General features: G+C 46.7%; 1 protein-coding gene across 1 annotated transcript; it reads left to right on the top strand.

The window, feature by feature from the left end:
- Positions 1–7,915: 7,915 nt before the first annotated feature.
- Positions 7,916–19,265, top strand: znf366 (zinc finger protein 366). The gene is made up of 5 exons (XM_066711654.1): positions 7,916–8,166; positions 12,196–13,512; positions 14,403–14,594; positions 17,718–17,892; positions 18,369–19,265. Exons 2-5 carry the CDS (start codon positions 12,205–12,207, stop codon positions 18,824–18,826), a joined length of 2,133 nt encoding a protein of 710 aa, XP_066567751.1. The 5' UTR covers positions 7,916–8,166; positions 12,196–12,204; the 3' UTR covers positions 18,827–19,265.
- The last annotated feature ends 5,516 nt before the right edge of the window (positions 19,266–24,781 follow it).

Below are 24,781 nucleotides of genomic sequence, written 5' to 3'. Positions count from 1 at the left end.
CCAGCCGGGGCCGGGGCCGGGTCCTAGTGCGCGTCCGGTCGCTTCGCGCCTCAGACGGGTCTGGACACAGTCAGCACGGCTGAGGGTGCAATGGTTTGTTTCAGTGACACAATGTGTGGATGTGCATGTTGTGATGGGTCTACAGAGCTGTATACTTCCACCATCATTGTGAAAGATGTAAGGCCACTTGGTCATCACTTGATCACATTAATTTGGACGGATGCTGAATTGAAATATTACTTCTCCTCAATCTCATGGTTAAACCGAGCTATTCCCGAGAAGAGATTGTCCTTGGCATTCTACAGAAAACCAAACATGAATAAATTTACAGCAATATAAACAACATCAGAAGAAATGTACATACAGTGCAAGTGCAGTCGAGGTCACAGTTGAGGTTGGCTTTATAGAAGGAATAATAAGGTGCCAGTTATAGACATCGTCTAAAATAAAGATACAATACTGACACCTGTTCTGTGTTTAGAGATGAACTGGTGTTTTATTGCCACGACAGAAGGACATTATATGACGATAAAACATGGCTCTGCTGGAGAAGGACTACAGTTTATTCTCAGCCTCCCCCAAGTATGCTGCGTCCCTGGTATTAAACGAGGGCTCAGACTCTGAGCAGACACACAGTATGTCAAAGGACAGGGAGAGGCACTTTAGTCTCCCAAGGTCTGACATATTCAACACCTTCTCAGTACAAGTGCAAGCAAAATCAGTGGAAATGTTGGAACTGGCGCTTAGGCCCACTACGCCGTGTGGCCGTTCAATCAATCCGTCCATCAGGGCTCAGGCTGTTTTAAGAAGCTTATGGGAATTAGGAACCTAATCAAGGTGCTTCAGTGAAAGATCCAGTTGCTCCCACAGCAAACAGACACACTGGTTCACAGGGCTGCTCTTAAATCCTGCACAGTTCAATCACAGGTAAAGGAAGTAAAGCTGAAAGAATTTACACAATTTGCTTGAATTGTTTTTAGTAACGTATCATCTGTGAATTCCTGCCTGGGAACATTCACCTGCCACTAGGTCAAATTAAAACATAAATAGATAAATCATAGAAGGCAGAAAAAGTGGTGCTTATTTATTCATTTATTTATTGAAAAACATGAAAGACAAGCAACACTAAAGAACTGCGGGTGAAAGAAAGGAGAGGTAGAATACCAGCTGCTGTTTCACACCGAAGCCTGTGACCAATTAAACAGAACCAATTAAACAGAACCAATTATACAGGACCAATAATACAGGACCAATAATACAGGACCAATACAGCTTCCCTTGGTCTCCCCTTGAGGGAACCTTCAGTCTGAGGGTGTCGAACACCAAACCTCACACACGACATCAGAACCGGAGCGAAGGCAGGAACGTAAAGCATCTGAACATATTTGTGTGCATGTATCAGCTCTTCTTGCATGACACATTTCTGGTTGTGTATTATTGTCATTGTAGTTTGCAGTAGCAGCTGTAGAAGAGTGTTTGTTAGGATTAGTTCGCATCAGTAATATTGTGTAAAAGTAAGTAGGTCAGCAGGTGTAGTGATAGCAGTAACATGATGGAAGTAAGTCAGTACATGCAAGTATTATTATGATGATAATTAATTAATTTTCAGTAACCGTCCCATCCAGTGCAGAGTCCCGGTGAGTCCAACCCGACCGGCACCAGGTTCCAGAAGTGACAGCTGATTGAGCTGTAAGGCAGGAGTTATGAGGGGAAACTAAAGAGTTGCATGTTCTAGCCTTGGTTGGGATCTGAAGCTATACCTGGTAGAGATAGAAGAAAGAAAATGTTAATTTCAGCAGTTCTGTTATACCTAGTTCATCCAGGAGAATAGGAGAATTGGAGAACGTGAGAATAGGAGAACAGGAGAAACCCAGTGAGCACTGATCCAGACCTGAGACCAGGAAACTCTTTGGCTGTAGCAGGTGGCTGAGCCGCACAGTGCCATTGTGCAGAAAGCGTGGAGATGACTGTAATGGATCTAAACACTAACTGTATGTTTCTCTAAATACCAACACTTTAATAGAGGAGCAATTCACACAGCCTGAAGAGGGAGAGGCATGTAATACAACAGAGGACTGTTTCTCATTATCTTTATTTAAATTACATTTCCTTAATCTTATTTTCAGACTCTTGCATTCAATATCTGTCACGTTGGGCGAAGAAGCTCATGTAATATTTCATAATACACAGATCTATAATTGCATTATCCCGAGAAGCTGCCTGGTAATCATCATGTACAAGTGGATATTGAGCTGAATTACTGTGTGTAATTCAAGTGTAGCACATGGAAAGCTTTGCTCCAGGCATGAACAAGTGGTAACTTGTTGACAGCGTCTCGTCAGGAACACGGAGACTTCGGCTCCAGGAGCACTTTCACAACGACCTTTCAGTTAACCATCTAGGGCAGGGACATGTTAAACTCGGTTTAAAAGGGATTGCACCATAAAGTCACAGTAATGTAAACAGCCCCTATAATGCAAGATTCAAACCAATTCCAAACTGAAAGGAATGATACAGGTGCTAATAAGCACATCTGAGATCAGTGGAAAGATCCAGGGAAAAGGACCCTGCTGGTCTTGGAGATCCAGTTATTTATTAAGGCAGGAATGGGAGAGAGAACATAAAGGCAAGGAATCAATCATGGCTCTAGGCATCACTCAGCCCTACTAAACATGTTCAGAGCAGAAGCAGCGTCTGTGTTGGTGACGTAACGATTGACACAGGATTCCAGAGTCCGTCCACGGTGAAGATCAAACCATTATGGCATTATGACATTTATTCACTCTAGTTATTCCAAGTCACAGCTTTGATCAAAATCCAGCCAGCACTGCCCGTGGGAGGATGTGGACTGTATATACTGTTATATACACACTGAATTTAATTATATAAATGACATGATTCCTGTAGCTAACGAGGACACTTCTGTTCTGGGTGCGAGAGTCCTGTGTTCTGGGCTGATCATCTAGAGACCCCGGCAGTGAAGGAAGTCAGGCTAAACACATGAAAAATGCCCAACTTTTCCAAACCGCAAGGACTCTTTCAAACTGAAAAACTGTTTCCCAAGGCCTGAGTGCTTTTAGTTCAATAAAATCCCTCCAGACCATCTGTTTATGACAGATTTATGAATTTGTGTTAATTGGCTTTTAGTCTCCTCCTGGACTCTGTTTCAGTTGATGGGAGAGCAGCGCACGGCCCCCGGAGCAAACCTCCCCCGGCTTTATCCCCTGTAAGTGCAATTAAATGGAATAATGTGAAGATGTATTACTTTCACCGCTTATTATAAAAAAAGAAAAACACTTTTAAACCTAAATAAATCATTCGAGATGATCAATTAGCATTTATTGTATATGTGTGAGGAAGCAGACAATTCCAGGGACTGCACACAGTCAGTCACATTGTATTTTAAATAAAGCCTCATAATTCTCAGTATCGGATTTCTAAAATCTGTGCATTGGTATAAGCAGGGCATCTGTGTCTGCTCTGTCACTGTGTGGACACTGAGAGTTCAGCACACTTACTGCCCCCCTGCAGGCAGAGCCAGAGCACTATACACTGTCATAATAATAATCACCATCTCTGCTCTATAATATAATATACAGACTTCCGGACGAGGTCGACACACACTGATGGACATGTAATTAATGGACAGTTTGTGGTGTTTCATACAATATTTTCTGAGCACTCATTGTATGTCCACTGAATGTATGTTTTCTAAAATGTCAATAAAAGCAACACCTATTTACTTCATCAGTCATCTTATCCATGTGTCCAAGCCCTGTTTATTGCACCGTGCAACATCACTCCAAGGAGAGGGATATGACCGAAACGTATGGCCCCATTATTATCCATAACATTCGGCACATTGTCCATTTCACATGCAATCAGAAGAAACCACTTTGGCTTCTCCCACTCCTCTAAACGGCTGAGATGAAACTCCCCTGTCGGAGCCGTAAAAGCCGAGTCTGTTTGGACAGGATCTCGTGTCTGTGATTGTAAAAACCGAAGTAACTGTAACCACAGCCACCTCATCCTGAGATTGCCACTTCACTTTCCCTTCAGGAGCATTGTGAAAACCAAGTAAATACGAGTTCATGCTAACTGTCATGTGTTCAGGGTTATTATCATTGTTTGAAGTATTAGGAAATATATAAAGAGACTCCAAATAAATATCCAAATGCTGATTATCCAAATGGTTAACATGTAAGAAACATCAGAACATAAGACAGTGTCCAATCAAGAGGAGCCCATTCACCCCATCCTGCTTGTCTGGTGTCCATTAATAACTAAGTGATCAAGGATCCTATCCAGTCTGTTTCTGAATGTTCCCAAATTGTCTCTTCAGCCACATCGCTGGGGAGTTTGTTCAGATTGTGACGCCTCTCTGTGTGAAGAAGTGTCTCCTGTTTTCTGTCTTGAATGCCTTGAAGCCCAATTTCCATTTGTGTCCCCGGGTGCGTGTGTCCCTGCTGATCTGGAAAAGCTCCTCTGGTTTGATGTGGTCGATGCCTTTCATGATTTTGAAGACTTGGATCAAGTCCCCACGTAGTCTCCTCTGTTCCAGGGTGAAAAGGTTCAGGTCCTCAGTCTCTCAGTAGGACATTCCCTTCAGACCTGGAATAAGTCTGGTTGCTCTCCTCTGAACTGCCTCTAGAGCAGAGATATCTTTCTTGAAGTGTGGAGCCCAGAACTGTCCACAGTATCCAGATGAGCTCTAACTAGTGCATTGTACAGTCTGAACATCACTGCCTTGTTTTAAAAGATGATCAGATTGAGGGAAAAGTAGCAAAACCAAAAACAAAGGCAGGTCATTACTAGGACTTACAGTTATAAGATTAATTCATTCCAAAGAAAGTGTGTTTACCTCGGAGTTTAGAGTGAGACCTGAGTGTGGAGAAAGGTCCAGTTGATTTGAGCTTTATTTTCTGTGTGCATTTGGTGATTTTAGCAGCAATAAACTGAAACGTTAATAATTTCCAGGCGATTGGCATCCAGTCAGTCTGCCCTGCTGTTGTGTGCTTGTAGGCGGCTGTGTTAATGATGCACATTTCACACTGACAGCTCTGTGTCTCTGCACCGCGGCCGGCACCGCACCCTGAACAAACTGCGAGGCCTCGGGGGCCGCGACCAGGAGGGCCGATGTCGTGGTGGAGCAGGGGGCTGGAGCAACGACTCGGTTCCAGGTGGATACAGTGTATGAACAGTCATCGTTGTTCACTGCTTGTGCAACACTCCATGTTTTGGATCCCTGGGGTCTTTTTATTCTTATTCTCTGCCCGGTGTCTTGTGTGAGGACTGAACGCTCACTCAAAGATGACTCATTGCTCTCGCCTCATCTGTTGGAAAGATATTCTTCTTCCAGTTTAGCCTGGTAGGAAATATTTGTGCGCCGACATCACCATGCCTCGTGCAGCACAGCTGGCCTTGTTTCACTGCCAGGGACCACTGTGGCACTACAGCAAACTGCATGAATATACCAGTCAACCATCAGAGAAACCGGAGAAGAAAAGATCCCATGGTTTTGTAAGAGCTGGGGCTGTGTGCTGAGCAGGGGGCAAAGCTCTGAGGACAGAAGTTTGGCCTCAGACCCCAAAACTGTGATCTGACCACAAGAAACATTCAGGTTTTTCCAATCGCTCTCGAGTCGCTCTACTCAAGAGTTCATTCACCCCCCCTGGTGGTCAATGTGTGTCATAATGTGTCACTGTGTCGGATTTAGTGACAATGGTTTGCTGTAACATAGGGGCACCACATTTATTTTTCAGTTTAATTTAATTTAATTCATGTCTCCTCTTAATTCTTAAAACAATACTCTTCAGTTTGCAATGTCCTGTACAGCATTAGTCTCCGGTGGTTCAATTGCTGCAATACAAACAAGCGTGAATAACTTTGAATTACGACTGCAATCCATAAAAGTTTTGCAACTGACTCTGTAATGATAATTAGCCTGAATATTGAAAATCAAGCCATGACACCAGAGCCCAACCCTCTGTCCGTGCGATGGTTAGTGCTGTTGTGATCTCTGTCCTCAGCCCAGACACACTGCGTTCATCCTACACGAAAACAAAGACAAACAGAAAAAAAAAGATCCGCTGAAAATAAATGAAGTCCTGGACACTTTAAGGACGGCTTCTCTGCCCCACTCTGCCCTGCCCTGGGGTGCTACGAGCCGTACTACAGCCTGTGGCGCTGAACTCACAACAGCCTGTCTATACAACAGCTGCAGAGACAAACACTAGAGGTCAGGTCTGTGCCTCCATCCACAACCTGAGCACCGACTGAGAGTGCGCTGGAGCAGATCTGTGTGTTGCAGGGTCTCAGTGTGTAGATGGATCTCAGTATGTAGCAGGATCTCAATGAGTGTAGCAGGATCTCAGTGTGTGTAGCAGGATCTGTGTGTTTAGCAGATCTCAGTGTGTAGCTAGTGTGTGTAGCAGGCTCTCAGTGTGTGTGCGTTGACAGAAGGGACAGACGACTCCAGCAGGTCCACAGGAGGGAAGCGCTGCCTTTCCGGTAGTCTCTGCCCTCTTTTCATCCCAGAGCAGCTCCACAGAAATCCTCCCTGAAACCAGAACTCAATTTATTTCCAGTAAAATCTCATTAAAACGTATGAAGTGTTGAAAGCCACTTGTTTCACTTCTTCAGTTCAGAACCCCCCAGCCCTGTGAAGCCCCCCAGGCATCACTGAACACCGGGCTGACCTCCCACCCTGGGGGGCCACTGAGCTGCAGGTCTGAAGGCATCTCTCAGTCATCAGTGACTCAGTTACCCCTGGGACACCTGGTACACCTGGAACCTCTGACCACAGACAAGCACTGAATCAATTAATTTATTATTATCACTCTGTAAAGCGCTCTATGGCTACCCTACAGAGGGCGCTATACAAATAAGAATTGATTGATTGATTGATTGATTATGGTTCTTGCTCAGTACTTGCCCCTCCACCACCGAATGGCCGCTATCCTCTGCCTCGAGAGGTCTCTGCTCTTCAGAGTGACGCTGTCTGTGCAGCTCAGGGGTTACACTGTTACGGTTTTGGATCCTCAGTTGTTGGCGAGATAGTATTGCACATATTTGTACATATTCTATAGAGAAAGTGTCCTGATGCTTCTGTCTATTGCCCCCCCCACACACACACACACACACACAACAACTGGTGAACATAAAACACCATCTTTAATTATGATTATTTATTTATTTTTCCTGAAGAGGCCAGTGAAGGCATCGGGGAAGCAAAGCCACTGCTTTGAAGCCTGACTGTGTAGCAGCACATCCTTCAGCTTCTCAATTATTCATGGCTGTGTTTGAGGCAGATGAAAACACTTGTGTTTCTACAGTCGCTCGAGTTCTGACCACAGGTGAGCTGCAGGCGGCTCCCCAGACAGCCGGGAGACGGTTCGGTCAGCTGAGAGACACAGGGCAGACCAGCTCCTAAGGTCTGGTGTTGTTGCTGTTGAGCAGATGAAAAGAGCTCTGAGTCTTAATCCCACAAGTCAGCTTTACTTCAATGTGTCTGCTGAACTCAGCGGTGATGGGGGGTTGGGGTGAGAAGTTTAATTCCTCCTGGAAACCAAGATCCTGCAGCTCTACAATCAATACCGAGGCCTGAACGCTGATCGCTCACACTATCAGGGCCGGGGAGAGTGGTATGGGTATCAAACATACAGGTTCCAGACACATCACATCCACAGATTCACTGTGTACACTGACAACGATGCACAGCACCAAGACCTCCTGCTCTCGGACAGGGGTTTCACATGGTCTGTGTTCATACAGTTTCATATTTCACTGCAGAATAAAGTGCGCTGTCCTGACGATCTCTGGGCCAGAGTAACACAAACTGCATGCAAACTGGAATCAACAATCGGCACTGTTCTTTCTCCAGCAGCCAAATAAATCTGTGTTTCGAAGAGAAATGGAGATGTCTATCTGGAGTTTCCTTATTTTCTCGCAGGAAGGCAAAGGCTTGTTGACTTCCTCTCCCCTCCCTTCCTTCCTTCTTTCCGAAGGTACTCATCTGAAAAATGAGAACAAAGTGGCTGTTCCTGTTCTCTTTCTTAAGTCACTTCAAACACTGTCCCTGGCTGTGTGTGGAGCAGCAGGTATCCAGAGCAGACGAGAGAGCTGACCCTCGCACACAGCAGACCTGCGCACACAGCACAGAGCCCGGTAAGTGCAGCGGTTCTGATCCAGCCTGCAGGCGGCTTCTGCCTGGTCAACTGCGTGTTCAATGCCATTCACGGATAGATATCTGGGCATAGATAACCGCACAGCAGCCAGTGGGTGCGACATCGCATGAACAGCTGATGTGTTTTATTGTCTTTGTGTGACTCGTATTAAACATACAGTATGCACTGGTGGTGGCAGAGAGTAGTTAGTGAATCTGATTGCGGAGGGATGGATCCTGAGATCCATGTGGGATGTGATGTGTCAGTGCAGTGTGTCAGTGTATCAGTGTTACTGTGTATCAGTGTTGCTGTGTGTCAGTGTTGTGTGTCAGTGCAGTGTGTCAGTGTATCAGTGTTACTGTGTATCAGTGTTGCTGTGTGTCAGTGTTGTGTATCAGTGCTGTGTGTCAGTGTTGTGTGTCAGTGCTGTGCTGTGTTATGTATCAGTGCAGTGTGTCAGTGTATCAGTGTTACTGTGTATCAGTGTTGCTGTGTGTCAGTGTTGTGTATCAGTGCTGTGTGTCAGTGTTGTGTGTCAGTGCTGTGTGTCAGTGCTGTGCTGTGTTATGTATCAGTGCTGTGTGTCAGTGTTGTGTATCAGTGTTGTGTATCAGTGTTGTGTATCAGTGCTGTGTGTCAGTGTTGTGTATCAGTGTTGTGTATCAGTGCTGTGTGTCAGTGTTGTGTGTCAGTGCTGTGTGTCAGTGCTGTGTGTCAGTGCTATACCTCACAAATGTCTGTCAGTGTCAGTGAGCAGAAACAGGAAGCAGAGAGCAGAACTCACCAAAATTAACACCTTCCCATCCGCCCCATCGTGCTCGTTTGGTGTCCATTAAGAACTCGGTGATCAAGGATCCTATCCAGTCTGTTTTTGAATGTTCCCAAATTGTCTCTTCAGCCACATCGCTGGGGAGTTTGTTCAGATTGTGACGCGACTCTGTGTGAAGAAGTGTCTCCTGTTTTCTGTCTTGAATGCCTTGAAGCCCAATTTCCATTTGTGTCCCCGGGTGCGTGTGTCCCTGCTGATCTGGAAAAGCTCCTCTGGTTTGAGTTCCATCTCTTCTATAAAAACTTGTAGCAAAACCACCAGTAAATGTTTTATTGTTTAAATGGCGCTTTTGTATTCCAAGGGATGTTAAGAAAAATAAAAAGAAATAAACACTAACACTGTAACTGACACCGGTCTGACCTCATCAGTGTAAAGCAATCAACACACAAAGCTTCACATAGAACTTCATCTGTGCTTAGTTAAATCATTGTGAACATGATCACACATATAGTCACTGGCCATCACTCAGGATATTACAGTTTTGGGTTGCAGGTTTATTTTGCCACAGTTCAGGCCTTCAAACAGTGACCTTCCACTCACCACAGGCAGCTTGGTGGAGATCTGTCTTTAGCAGATAGAACAATACAATAGAACAACAACACAAATCCTTATACTTTTCTTGTTGTTTTTCTGCTTTTTGTACCTTTAAAAAACACGTCTGATCCATCAATCCTACATCCAAACGGATGCCTCTTAGTGTGACAAGCACAGGGAAACAAGAACAACAACTATGATGACCAACACAATGTTTTCTAGCTATCATATCTCAAGACAAATTAATATCTGTGACATGCATAAAATTATGACAAACATCTGAGCCAATTTAAATGAATAAATATTGAAACACATTCTTTATATGAAGGGTTTTGAAATTAGTGCCAATGCATCACTCACAACTTGACCTTTCTACAGATATATTGATCTCACAGAACATTGTTTTATATACATTTTTTTTCTACAGAAATATTTAAACCATATTTTTACAGTGCAGTTATTCCAAATATATACTAATATGTCTATAAACCTGAAAATTAAAACGCTCATTAGTGCGCCCTTCAATTCAATGAGCAATTAAAAAACACACAAACGACAATAAAACAGTTTACAGTGGCGATGTAGGAATGCAATACCAAATGAAAGCCAAAATTCGGACGAGGCTTATGTAATTGAACACAAAAAAGCAGTCGGTAAAAATAAATAGTCTGACGGTGTGAACAAGCGGAAACTTCTGTACTGAATTTCACAGCCCTGCGGGCCCGGCCGGGGCTCAGCTGCTTGAAAACAGTCTCTAGGGGGAAGAAGTCTAAGTCCAGTTCACATGCTTGTCGTTTACTGGAAAAGCAGGAGAGACTGAACGCCAGACTATCAAACATATAAAAAGCACCAGCAGGGTCCTCTCAGTCAGGAGTCTCTCTAGCAGGAATATTTCAGCCTCGGGATGAAACTTTATTGACACACAAGCGTCTCTGTGGTTGTGTCTCTGTTGCTCTGCTGCTGAAAATGAAATAAGAAAACATTGAAAAGAATAAAATATTTGTCAGTTGTCAGGGTTCATAATAGTTCCCTTTTTCTTTTTCCTTCCTTTATAGATAGATATAAAAAAAGAAGACAAAGCAAAACAATCTATATTTTTAAGATCTTATTTTTAAAGCATGGATATTGAAAGGACAGACAGACTGACTGATAGCGTGAGAATCTTTCCTGGTTCACCCTGAGAGCAGAGCAGCCAGGAGGCCTGTCTCTCATGAGGTGAGATGTTAAATGCTGAGATTAAAACAAACACACACACAAACACACTCAGAGCATTGTGTATATGTTCTAGTGATGCTGTAAACCCTTGTGGTCTGTGTCATGTATTGTACTGTATGTTAGTGTTTGAGGAAAAACTAAACAAAACATGTCGGTTGCTTTGGATAAAGGCGTTTGTAAGATATCCAATTGACCGATCAGTTTGTATAAATGACAAGTGAACAGATCTGCAACAGAGTGCTTCGCCGCTCCCTCACACTCACACACACACGCACTCTCACACACACATACACGCACACACACGCACTCTCACACACATACACGCACACACACATATACACACACGCACTCTCACACACACATACATGCACACACACACATACACGCACACATACACACACACATACTCTCACACACATACTCTCACACACACATACACGCACACAAACACACACACACACACTCTGGACCATTGCTGTCCAGCCCTGAGGAACATCGTGTGCCTGACTGGGAGCTGTGGGTCCGGGAAGTGAGCGCTCTCTCCGAGGGGCTGCAGGTTCACTTCCTGTTCCATCATCTAGCGTTCTTTAGAAAAAGAAAAAACAAAAATATAGATGTGAAACCAGTGGATATAAAAGTGAGAAGTGGAAGAGCAGCGATCCTTCCATCCGAGTGAGAAGAGGAGCAGGTAGTTTCCCAGGGAGAACCGAGAGAGCCAGGCCCACCTCTCCGCCACAGCCTGAGCCGGGAGGCAGAGGTGACCGTGTTGTGGTTCGCGCTTCCCTATTTCACAACCCGTCACCGTCAGCCCCTCAGTCCCGGCCGAGGACCAATTTGAGAAGTGATAGAGGGATTAAAGAGGGGAAAGTGACCGTCGCTCTGTACGTTATGACTCAGCATAGCTTCCTCCTGCGATTCAAAAGCCAGACCATCCTCTCTTTAGGTAAAAAACACAAGCAACAGCCAATAAACGTTCCTGTGTGCTGAGCCCAGATCTCTCTGCACGAGAACGAGATGGTCTTAGGTTGATTCCCCAGTGTCTCTCACAGGGTGTCTGTGCATTAAGAACAGTTGCTCTGGACAGAGGCTGGAGGGTCAGAGAGCTGCGCAGCACAGAGCTCTCACAGGCCGATCGTGCTCTGAGATGGTCAGAGATGGTCCTCAGTGGGAGTCTCGTGGCTCGTCTGCATGAAGCTCATTGAAACACACACAGCCATTACACACGCTGGAGTCACTGCAGCACATTTGTGTGGTTTAAAAAACCTCCTCGACTCCTGAACCCAGGGAGGGTCACTGGCCCCTGTGATGACTGTCCACCCGCAATTGTATCTTGTTGTATTAGACAACAAATACAGCAGTGAAATATGAATATGAACAAGGACAATATGAAACAGGTGTGAAAGTGAGAGCAGTGTTACGATGTGTCTGACTGTTGTGTCTCGGGTTTGACAGGGAGCGGACATGGAGACGGACGTGACTCAGCCCAGGCCAGAGAGGGGTCCGCATGGCGGGGGGGCGGTGAAGACCCTGCTGGGGGGCGCCCCCTGTCTGCAGCCACTGCCGCTGTTCCTGAAGCCACGCCGGTTCCCCCCACTCAGGGACGCCTTCGGCAGGGCCTACCCTGGCCTCGCCCCGCCCCCCCACCTGCTGCACTTCGAGCGCATCCAGGGCGGCGTGGAGGGGGGGTCCCGCAAGCGCAAGAGGACGCCGTTCAAGGTGGACCCCCGGGACGCGCAGGAGGCCCCTGAGGACACGCAGGCTGAAGACGTTGACCTGCCCCTCCTGCCCTTCCAGCTCCCTCAGCCTGCCCCCCATGTCATGGCCAGGTATGCCCCCCAGATGATCGACCTGAACCGCTTCCAGCTGTACCGGGCCCTGGACCGCTTTGACGCCCCACAGGTGAAGCAGGAGCCGGTGAAGCCGGAGGGGCTGTGGCCCCCGGCACCCCTCCTGATGCACCCCGGCCCGTCCTACTTCCCCAAGCTGCACCCGGGCCTGATCCCCTTCCCCTTCTTCCTGCGCAGCCCGGCCGCTCACCTGCCCCACGGGTTCTACCAGAGGGAGCCGGGGCGGCACCGCAGGGGCCCGGGCGCCGGCCAGGGCGGGGGCGGGGGTGGGGGCGCAGAGAAGCCAGGCCTCGGGGTCCACATCGATGACAGCTACTACGTGAACGTGGGGGGGGAGCAGAAGCGCTGGAAGTGCCGGCTGTGCGAGAAGTCCTACACCTCCAAGTACAACCTGGTGACGCACATCCTGGGCCACAGCGGCATCAAGCCCCACGGCTGCGGCCAGTGCGGCAAGCTGTTCAAGCAGCTGAGCCACCTGCATACGCACATGCTGACGCACCAGGGCGCGCGGCCGCACCGCTGCCAGGTGTGCCACAAGGCTTTCACGCAGACCAGCCACCTGAAGAGGCACATGATGCAGCACAGCGACGTCAAGCCCTACAGCTGCGGCGTCTGCGGCCGTGGCTTCGCCTACCCCAGCGAGCTGAAGGCCCACGAGCTGAAGCATGAGCGCGGCCAGGAGAACGTGTGCGTGGAGTGCGGCCTGGACTTCCCCACGCTGGCCCAGCTAAAGCGGCACCTGACGGCCCACCGCGGCCCGGCGCAGTACCGCTGCACCGACTGCGACAAGACCTTCCAGTACCCCAGCCAGCTGCAGAACCACATGATGAAGCACAAGGACATCCGGCCCTACATCTGCAGCGAGTGCGGCATGGAGTTCATCCAGCCCCACCACCTGAAGCAGCACACGCTCACACACAAGGTAGGGCAGCCGCCTCGCCCTCTCGCTCCCCACGCCCTCTCGCTCACAGTCATGCTACTCACGCGGTAGAGCAGCCCCCCTCGATCACAGTGGATATGGGGCACCATAATCATAAAATAAATTAAACAGCACCAATGTTTAGCATTGTTTTCAGTGATCCAGTGATGGGGCCTGTCAACTGAAATGTTCGTCAAACATCCTGCGAAACAGCAGCTAGTATTATCAGGACCTCACAGATTAATATGATTCTCGATCTGGGCTGATCAGGCGACTCGTGACACTTTGTACTTAGTCCTTTCCATTGTCAAACTCGGGGAAAGTGGACAAGAAGTTGTTGTAACACTTTATTTCAGCACCACATGTAAATCCAAGAGAATCAAACCAAAAAAAGCCTCTGCTGACAAGAAAATGACCAAACGATGAACTGTTTCAATGACAGAGAAAAACGCAGTGGCTGCACCAAGACAAACGAAGGCAGTTTATTGTCTTTATAGGAGCTGTAATTTGTGCTGGAGTGAAGCAGCGGGTCTGCAGGTAGACGCTGGTGTGGTTAGTGTGGTCTGACGACAAACGAAAAGGGGAACTGAACACACTGTTCACAAGCAAAACAAATAAACTAGTAAAACAACAACAGGGTCTTTGATCATTTCACTGTTTCACTTCCATGAGCGACAGAACGTATCTGGGACAGCTTCATTAAGGGTAATATTAATATTCACAATTCCCCAGTGAATAAGCATGGAGGTAAACAAATGGGTGAACAAATACAGACACAGACACAAACAATCTAACAGACTCATCGCCGGTCAACTAGCCGAACTAACACAGACAGGCCGGGGCCGGTGCTGGACGGGGCCGATGGTAACGGCGGCACGCTGTCGTCCCTGCAGGGGGTCAAGGAGCACAAGTGCGGCATCTGCGGGCGCGAGTTCACCCTGCTGGCCAACATGAAGCGGCACGTCCTGATCCACACCAACGTGCGGGCGCACCAGTGCCAGCTGTGCTGCAAGAGCTTCGTGCAGAAGCAGACGCTCAAGGCGCACATGATCGTCCACTCCGACATCAAGCCCTACAAGTGCAAGGTCAGTGAGACCCCCCCTAGCGCCACTTACTCTGTGTGCCCCCCCCACCCCATTTATACTCTGGATTAAAGGTTAAATTTGCTGCCGACTGCAATAGAGTGATCTAGTGGACAAGACTCAAGAGTCGTTCATGGTTTTACAGATTTTCTTTGACACATCAGTGGCGTAATTTGGTGGCATGCAAATGTGCAGCACATACCTCATAGTTTTGTAAATTATGATCATTCTTTGAGATGAATATGCTGAATCATATTGAAGAAGTCTTTATTGTCTAACACAGTGAAACTGATGCACAAGTCTTGTTCAAAGCATTCACATTCAGTAGAAATATCACACTGACTTCATCAATTCTGGACAACAGAAACAGGCGATCCAGTGACCCCCGTATGTTTACAACAAATTCATATTCTTTAGATCTGAAAATTAATTAAATATGTTTTAGATTCCACAAGGAAACACCACTGCAGGATAAAAGTTTTAAAGATTATAGATACTTTATACCAATACTTTTGGAAATGTTTGCCCAGAAGCCACTGAAACATGGTACTGAGCCAGAACTGATTCTGAAGAGTTTGCAAATAGCTTCTTGTCACTGAGATCTGAGGAAAATAATTGTATAGATCATGGGAATTGACAGATTGATGGGTTTAACAGTGATGCATACAGCTGCCAAAATACAGACTGATTAGACTATCTTCCCGTTAGCGTGACACCAAAACTTCCGGGTTAAAAACAAGAGGACGCTGTAGAAGCACACGTTTAGCAGTGGGACTCGACCAGTGAGCAGCCAAGACTGAAAGAGCAGCTAAATTGTTTTCTCTGGCAGGATTGTGTCTTTCTTCAGTTATTAACACAATACCTAATAAAAGCCCACTAGCAGTGTATAGTAATATGGATGTGGGATGTAACCAGGCTATTATGATTGAATTATTCACTTTAAAGGTGTCAGGAATGAGAACAGCTCGCCTGTATTTAATGAGATGCAGTAAATCATCGGTACAGCCCAGCAGCTCTCGACTGACAGGTTACTGTTGTTAATGTGATCTGCGTTTGCTCTAGTCTTGCACAACATTCATTTACCTTTGTACTTTACATTATCAGGGTCCGAAGGGCAATACAATGGCTCGTCACGCCCATTCTTAGTGCTTGACTGCAAATATGATGGATTGTGTAACTTTGTCAGTGTTGCTATTTCTATAATGCATGTAACCTCAATTGACAATCTGTGTGCAGTTTGATGATGTTCATCAACCCTGTTGTTAATTTGTAGCTCTGTGAATTAATAAATTGCCCATTTGATGATGTTTTAAAGCTTTGTTGTTGCCTGTGTTTTGTAGAGGGATAAACGCTTCACACGTGTGCTTGTGTGCGGCAGAACAGACTAAAGACACAAGCATTTGTTTAGCTGAGGAATTTGCAACAACATTAACATTAAGGTAACACTTTCTACTACAGTGTCATTAATAATTGATTGGTAAATATTTCATTAAACCTTTATCAATGATCAATAAACCTTGATATGATTTATCATTGGGAGCTGCCAAAACACAATTTTGTTTTAAATCTTTATTATAAATAACTCATCTCTTATAAAGGTGTATTGATCATTTATAAATTGAATTATTAATAGTTGCTAATGGTGTTATAAACTATTTACCAATCATTTATCAATGACACAGTAATATAAAAGTATTACCAATAATAAAAAACAAAAACATAACAGCAGTGCCCTGTACACAACGGCCTAAACGACAGTGGACTGCAGTGATCTTGCTACCTAAACACAGGGTTTGTGCTCCAGTGTGAGACTCATTTCTCTGTGTCTAATGATGCTGGCGTTTCTAAATACCTGGAGCAAAATGAAAAACTGTTACTGACAGAATTGGCATTCGGCAGCAGGGACTTGGGAATCCGCACCTCTCTCTCCTGACCTGCGAAGAGGCTGTGAGCAGGAGGCCACACCGTCTGGAGATGACTGCTCTCCTTCTTGAGGCACAGGTGGATTTTTGTGTATGGCATGACTGAGTGCGGTGCGATGAAGTGGGATGCTGGTCACTGGTCTGGACGCGCCCGGCCCGCGCTCTCCAGCCTCCCCGGGGGGGGTCTCTGACCTTGAAGTGGCTGGGGAGGGAGGGTCAAGACGATGACCAGATAGCTGTGATTTGGCACGAAGCGTCTCCTCGGCCGAAGGAAGGATATCGCTGCGCAAAACTGCCCGAGCAACAATGGCTCTCGTGTCCCCAGAGAGCGGCCCCGCAAATAGATTTCATCTCGCTTTCTCTTGTTCTGCGGAGCACTTCCTGTTTTCTCACGGTCTTTTTGGACAGTTTACAGTCCCTCTCTCCTCCTGGAGGAAAGGAACACCCTGGTAAGAAAGAACGCAGAGGAAGGACAGCATGAGCGCCGCCCAGCCCAGCGCTGGCCGTCTGGATTGGACTTCCTCTCCGGGCCTCTGCGGTCACTCTGGGCTGCTGTGTTGCCTCCACCGTCTCCACTCAGATCCCCTCAGAGCCTCTCTGCAGAAGAAGCCTCTTTATCTTGTGTTTGAGAGATGTTGTGAGGAGCTAACTGGGGAGTTTGACAGATGAACAGAAAGAGACTGTTGCATGCGTCTGGATGAACTACAGAAGTTTGCAGTAGATCATGAAATGAGTTTTCTTTCATTTCATGTTTTACAGAAGAAAGTGTGCTCTGACTTTGATGAAATAATAATAAAGGACTCAAAAGCAGAGGAATGCCTATTCTCATGGTCCTGTTGAGAATGACGTTGTCCGGATGGATTGGCGTCTCACACTTTTAAGGCTCACTGCGTTCGTATATATAGTTATCCTTTATGTGAGTATACATAACATACTTTATGTATCACCCTTTCACCGGAGGCTGAGGTAAACAGGTGTTTGAGATGAGACCATTCAGTGGCAATGACTTCAATACTGATATAGTGTTTGTCAGGACCTGCACAGTGTGTGTTAACCTGTGGGGGCTGGTGATGAGGTTCTAGGTGAAATATCAGAGCTTGCCAACCTGCTGCTGTTTCTGCCCTTGCTGGGCAGAGCAGCTGGGGGACAGTGCCGAACACGAGTGACGCTGAGCCGTTTCTCTGCTTTCTCCCTCTCTCGGCAGCTGTGTGGGAAGGAGTTCAACAGGATGCACAACCTCATGGGCCACATGCACCTCCACTCCGACAGCAAGCCCTTCAAGTGCTTGTACTGCCCCAGCAAGTTCACCCTGAAGGGCAACCTCACCCGACACATGAAAGTGAAGCATGGCATCATGGACCGAGGACTGGACCCACGGGGTAAGCGCTGGCCTCGTCCGCTGTGTGCAGTCAGTCTCAGCAACAGAGCCACTACGGCACACGCAGCAACGTTGTGCGTTTTATATCTATTGTCTGTTCTGTAAATACAGACTTCACCGAGTACGAGTGAGTGACACACAGTGAGTTACAGACGCACACCCTGAGTAACAGACACACACAGTGAGTAACAGTCGCACACAGAGTAACAGACAAACACAGCGAGTAACAGAGACACACACAGTAACAGATACACACACAGGTCTCTGCTCGTGGTCCCTGTGAGAGATTAGATCATGCCTGCATTAGTGTAAGTGCTCTCGCTTTTAAACTACTTAAGAGCACGGAGAGTCCAGCACAAGACACACTGAGTTCATCTGTCCATCTCCTCAGTGTGAGCAGCTCCAGTCTGGCCTAGAGGGAGTGAAGGACATAATAAATGAAAGCTAACGAGTGCGTCTCCATCCCCTCTCTTACAGGATTCCGGAGACGCGGACGGTTCAGACTGCCGTCTCCAGCCGAGGTGATGTCCAGCTTCGTCCAGGACCAGCCCTTCGACCTGTCCCAGAAGAGACGCTCCGACAGAGAGAGCATGCGGGTGGGCCGGAGCCGAGAGGAGGAGGAGGAGGAGGAGGAGGAGGAGAGCTACTACAGAGCCGGCCCATACAGCCCGGAGGAGTACCACCGCAGCGGCCCCCCGTTCCTGCCCACCGAGCGGCCCTTCAGAGACCAGGGCGTGGCCGAGCCCTTCAGAGCGGCCGAGGCGGAGGAGGAGGATGAAGGCAGCTCGGGTAGGCCGGCGGAACAGGGTGAGGAGTGCAGAGAGACGCAGAAGTATTACCTGGGGGGCGAGGAGTTTCCACGCATCAGGTATTACGACAGCCAGCCGGGTACCGCCTCGGGGGATTTCTACACCAGCAGCTTTCGAAGGAACTGAATGGACAAAATCACCGTCTCCGGGCTGGACTGAGACGCCGCCCAGACAAGTCTCTCTATAGGAAAAATAACCGATGATGTGAAGGGAAAGGGTTATAGAGATAGAGCCATACTTTTTTTTTAACTGAATTGACATGTAAAAAAATATTTGATCAAAAATGATATTCATACATTTGGACAAAATATGACTGCCTTCAAAACTGTGTATTGAAACTATTGAAGGAAAACCCAGAGCTATGCAGTGTGTTTTGAAGAAGCTGTACACAATATTTTCTGTATATTTGCTACCTGCTGATTAAATCAGACTCAATCTGGAAGGAGAAGAGAAGCTGAAGGACTTTGCGCTTCTAAACTGTTTATAATTATTGTTCATATTGTTCATAATAAAAAGTCATGTTTGATTTGAGGTATTTTACTCGGCAGATGTGTTTTTTTAAGAAGCCGCTTCAGTCTCTGGGGGTGGCGGACCGCGCGCTGGGTTGTCTCTGCTGGGTTGTCTCTGCTGGGTTCGTCTCCTCTGTGCTGGAGGCGCTGCTGGGCCTGGCTGGTCCAGTTCAGACACACGGGCCCACAGAGACACTAGGATCGCTCCCGAGAGACCAGCACCATCTGACACAAACACTAGCACTGCCCTCCTACCAGGGAGCTGCTTCCCGAGAGGAGATTAAAACCACTAGTTATAGAATAAATGCATGTGATTTTATATTGCCTCATGTCTTTCTTTCTTTTCTTCCTTTCTTGCCAGAATACTTCCTTTCTTTCCATCAGGGTGTATTACTGGCAGATGAACAGTTGGGGGGCCTGCGTTAGTTTACAGCCACACAGACACTCACTGGGAAGCACAGGGTTTTAATGGCAGTTCATCACACAGACAGAAGTCACAGTAGATGGGATTGGGGCCCATTTCATCGACACAGGGTTCAGGACTGATTATTAAGGTGTTACAAGCTGCGTGACAGAGTCCTGGGTGACAGTGACCGCTAATGAAGAGTTAATTGTCCCCTCAGGGGACCCCTCTTCTTTCTGCCCAACTCTCTCCTCCCATCCTCTCTGAAAACAGAGGCTTAAACACAGGGCAGCACCGCAGAGATAGTACGTCCATCGAGAAAGACTCAAATAAGAACAGAGGGATTATTTGCTAGTTCTTCAAAACTGAGACTAACTGGTCCAGCTATTCTTGAGGTTTTTCATTCCAGCTGGGCTCGTACCTTCCTACCTCAGCTAATGATCTTCTTAATTGGACCGATTCGACATCACGTCTCCTGTGGGTGCCGATGACAGAGACAGACAGACCCTGCTGGGTTGCTCTAGAACCGCTCTACTGCAGGGTGGGGTGAACTCTGTGACCCGGTCAGTGCGACCCTCGAACACTCTGAGGAAAAGCGCCGCTTGGGGAGATGGGAAGAGTGGCGGCCCAGGGCACTGAGAGAGTGCAGGGGCAGCTGGGAGTGCCTTCGTCCCGGGGGGGCAGTATCAGTCACCCTCCATATTTCCTCCTTCCTAAAATGAACAATATGAAGAAAGGGATGATTGTGCGCCTCTTGCAAGGTCCCTTTTCTTCTTGGAAACGCAGCTCAATTCCCTTGTTTCTCCTAACAAAGAAAGGGAAGCGGAAGTGAAAAAATCTTTCCCTGAAAACCCTGGAGTCCCGTTCAAACAGCGTCTCTGTCCAGCTCTGTGGGTGACCAGACGGTCCGCCTCAGCGCCATTGTCTGTTTCCAAATAACAGGGGTGGGTGTCGGGGGGGGGGATGGAACAGAATGATCTGAGAGGACGGGAGGTCTCCTTATTCCCCAACTGTACGTTCGTTCAGAGACTTCACAGGGACACTAGAGGGGTCTGGGGAGATGAGTGATGGCCCCAGGGATGTGAGTCTGAGGTCTGGGCAGCCTGGCAGGGTGGGCACACCAGCTCCTGGAGAGCTATAGGAGGTAAGGTTGTCCCATCTCAGCTACTTACATGGGTTGTTTATTGGCTGTATTTACCCAGTTCAGCTTCGTGTCCAGCACACTGCGATCTGATCAGGTGGGGACTACTGCCCTCCAGCACCAGGGCTGTGATCTCTGAGCCGCTCTCCTGCCACTGGGGCAGAAAAAGCCAATCTCTTCTGTACTCAGGACCAAGCAGTGTATGAGACATGATCAGTAAGACAAACTCCAGTCTGGGTGACTGAAATAATGGCCTGTAAATAGGGACAGCTTCATCGTGCACAAGTGAATGACACACAGTGAGAAACAGACGCACACACTGAGTAACAGACGCACACTGAGTTACAGACACACAGTGAGTTAGACACACACACAGTGAGTAACACACACAGTAACAGATACACACACAGGTCTCTGCTCGTGGTCCCTGTGAGAGATTAGATCATGCCTGCATTAGTGTAAGTGCTCTCGCTTTTAAACTACTTAAGAGCACGGAGAGTCCAGCACAAGACACTCAACTCACACTGAGTTCATCTGTCAATCTCCTGAGTGTGAGCAGCTCCGGTGTGGGGTTAACTGCAGTGTGGATTAGTGGTGTGAAAAGATGCCTCGCTTCTTATAAATAAATAATACATTCAAACAATGAACAAATACAGAAAGATGTGAGGTGTGTGTGTTGAGTTTACGTTCAATCACTAGCTCTCTGAGTCATGTGATTGAAGTAATCATTAATCAATCGAACAGAAACCATGATATGATCTACTTAGATTTCCAAAAAGCTTTTGATAAGGTTCCACACCAAAGACTGATCCTCAAATTGGAAGCTGTAGGCATTCAGGGTAATGTAACTGGATGGATTATGAACTGGTTGATGTATAGGAAACAGAGGGTGTTGATTAGAGGAGTCGCTTCTAACTGGAGTGAGGTTGTTAGTGGTGTTCCACAGGGATCAGTACTAGGGCCTGTGCTTTTTCTAATCTATATTAATGATCTGGACTCTGGGATAGTTAGCAAACTTGTCAAATTTGCAGATGATACTAAAATAGGTGGCTCAGCAGATACAATCTCGGCAGCACAGGCTATTCAGAGGGACTGAGATAATATTCAGTTGTGGGCGACACCTGGCAGATGAAATTCTATGTGGACAAGTGCAAGGTAATACATGCAGGTAACAAAAATGTCCACTATAATTACACTATGGGAGGAATAGAACTAGATGAAGTAACACATGAGAAAGACCTAGGAGTCTATGTGGACTCCTCACTTTCTCCATCCAAGCAATGTGGGGAAGCAATAAAAAAGCCAAACACAATGCTAGGGTATATTGTCAAAAGTGTGGAATTGAGAACAAGGGCAATGATGTTCAGACTGTACAATGCACTAGTTAGAGCTCATCTGGATACTGTGGACAGTTCTGGGCTCCACACTTCAAGAAAGATATCGCTGCTCTAGAGGCAGTTCAGAGGAGAGCAACCAGACTTATTCCAGGTCTGAAGGGAATGTCCTACTGAGAGACTGAGGACCTGAACCTTTTCACCCTGGAACAGAGGAGACTACGTGGGGACTTGATCCAAGTCTTCAAAATCATGAAAGGCATCGACCACATCAAACCAGAGGAGCTTTTCCAGATCAGCAGGGACACACGCACCCGGGGACACAAATGGAAATTGGGCTTCAAGGCATTCAAGACAGAAAACAGGAGACACTTCTTCACACAGAGAGGCGTCACAATCTGAACAAACTCCCCAGCGATGTGGCTGAAGAGACAATTTGGGAACATTCAGAAACAGACTGGATAGGATCCTTGATCACTTAGTTATTAATGGAAACCAAACGAGCACAATGGGGTGAATGGGCTCCTCTAGATTGGACACTGTCTTATGCTCTTATGATTAAGCTGTCTGACACTCTTGAATACGAGATGTAAATAATAAAAACCAGTAAATAAAAAAATAAAAGGTTTCTTTCTTCAGAAATTCTATTACTGTACAATAAACATGATAGTAGGAATAAAATTAAACAGTATCGTCTAGCCTAGGTGAAGAGGAAAATTCTTACTTTATCTAGGTTCTTTTTACAAATTTTAACAGATTTTCCACAAGGTGAATTTCTTCAGTCGGCTGCGATGAGCCAACGCTCACATGACTCTTCCAAACCTCTCAGTGCTGCCTGGGAACCTGCTCTTACTCTGTCCGACCCCAAAAACAAGTCAGCCGGAGACATCTTCCCTGCACCAAATGCCTCACCTTTCTCTCTCGCAGTTCTCTGTTTCAGTCACTGCGGTGGGAAGGCCATCACAAGCACGAAACTAAGAGCACAAAGAAGAAGTTGTCGTTTCCTCCCCCTTTCCCTCTTTCTGCTTTTCGGCCCTGGCAGGAGCCCCTGCGTCCTGCAGCTCGTCCCCCACATACAGATGAAAAGGCTGTGAAAAACGCAGAGCTGCCAAATTAGGTCACGGTGCTCGGCGCTGTAGTGAAGTGAAACCTGAATGTGAGTTAATATAGCTCTGCAGTAAATGGTGTCTTTGATGGGAAAAAGGTAAACTGTGGTTAAAGAAACTCAGGGCGGTTAACCATTTCAGGACGACTTTAATTTAATCTACTTCACGACCGGAATCAAACTGATTTTCTGCGTTTCAAATGCCAGGTGAAGAACAAGAATTGTCAATATATTAACAGCTCTCTAACCTGACAGAAAAAAGAAAGGATTTTAAGGGAATGAGTTCATTCTCATTGTGAGTATTTATGAGTCGTTCTCCTGCAAGTTCTTTACTATTAGTTTACTATAACATGACTACACACACCAAAACGTCTTGCAGTGATTCGCAATGGTACCAGTTACGATGCTTTTCGTAGTAAAGTGACCAATAATGAACGATCTGATGGAAGACACGAACACCACCGTTGACAACAGCAGATGAACTCTCAAACCCCATTAATCGCAACACAAGCACAGGAGTTTATTATATTACGGATGTGACTGTAATCAATGCAGGACAGTAAAGTGTAGTAGAAACGCTGTGGTAGAGTATGGCACACGCTTGGCCGGAGAAACAAGCCTCTCACACTTTTGGGCACGTGTGACTTTTTTGCTCCTGTATATTTTTCGGTCAGTAATGTCACGTCTAAATGCATGTATTTGTGTGTATACTATACTTTATATTTTTACCATGCTACAGCACACTACGTTTCATTATTTTAACCATTATTTGTTACACGGCCGTTTACTCTGATTTGACCATGTTTTTGCCATAATTTTATGACACATTACTGTGTCCTTTTCTATTTCCTTCTATCGCAGGATGCATTCTTCAGGGTTTCCCCACATTTCATGTCTCCGACAGACGTGGGATTTTTCCTTCCTCGAGATGTTCCACTACGAACTGTATAACATTGTAAAGAGCAGGTCTGAGATCCTGCTTTCTCTTGTCTGAGGAAATTCTACTATAAAGTTTCTTCACCTCTGAATAATACTGGGAGACACACCACCTTCCTGATTACATCTGAAAGACGGACGAAACTCTCTCCAGGCGCTCGGAGGCCGTCTCGGAGGGAAAGAAGTGGGTTTCTGACAGATTATAGATTTATGAGTCGATTCATCGGCAGTGTTTCCCCGCTCGGAAGACCCAGTTGTCTCCTGCCACACCCCTCCTTCAGGCTGAGAGAGAGAGACGGCCCAGGACAGGACTGGAGTCGCCACTCTATGTCTCAAGTACACTGTATAACGTGTGGAGTTCGCTGTGCGTTTACATGCGTTTGTAGTGAAGTTCTCATGAGATTCCAGAATCTGTGTGAATATAATACATCTGTGGGTTCTACATTCATTCTCGCCCACGTTTCCCTTCCAAACGCTCTCAGCCAAGTCTCGGTGCGGGCGGATGTTATCGAGTAGTGCCGAAGCCAGGACTACACAGCAGCGCACAGTAACACAACAGCAGACTAATTAACGCTCCCCTGTCCTGAGGAGTTCCTTTTTGGACGATAGCTAAGTTACTACTGACACACCATGTCAACTCTCTCCCTCCAAAC

Source organism: Amia ocellicauda, chromosome 8 (genome assembly GCF_036373705.1).
Source record: "Amia ocellicauda isolate fAmiCal2 chromosome 8, fAmiCal2.hap1, whole genome shotgun sequence".
Taxonomy (NCBI): Eukaryota; Metazoa; Chordata; class Actinopteri; order Amiiformes; family Amiidae; genus Amia; species Amia ocellicauda.
This window is presented reverse-complemented; position numbering and strand designations above follow the sequence as displayed.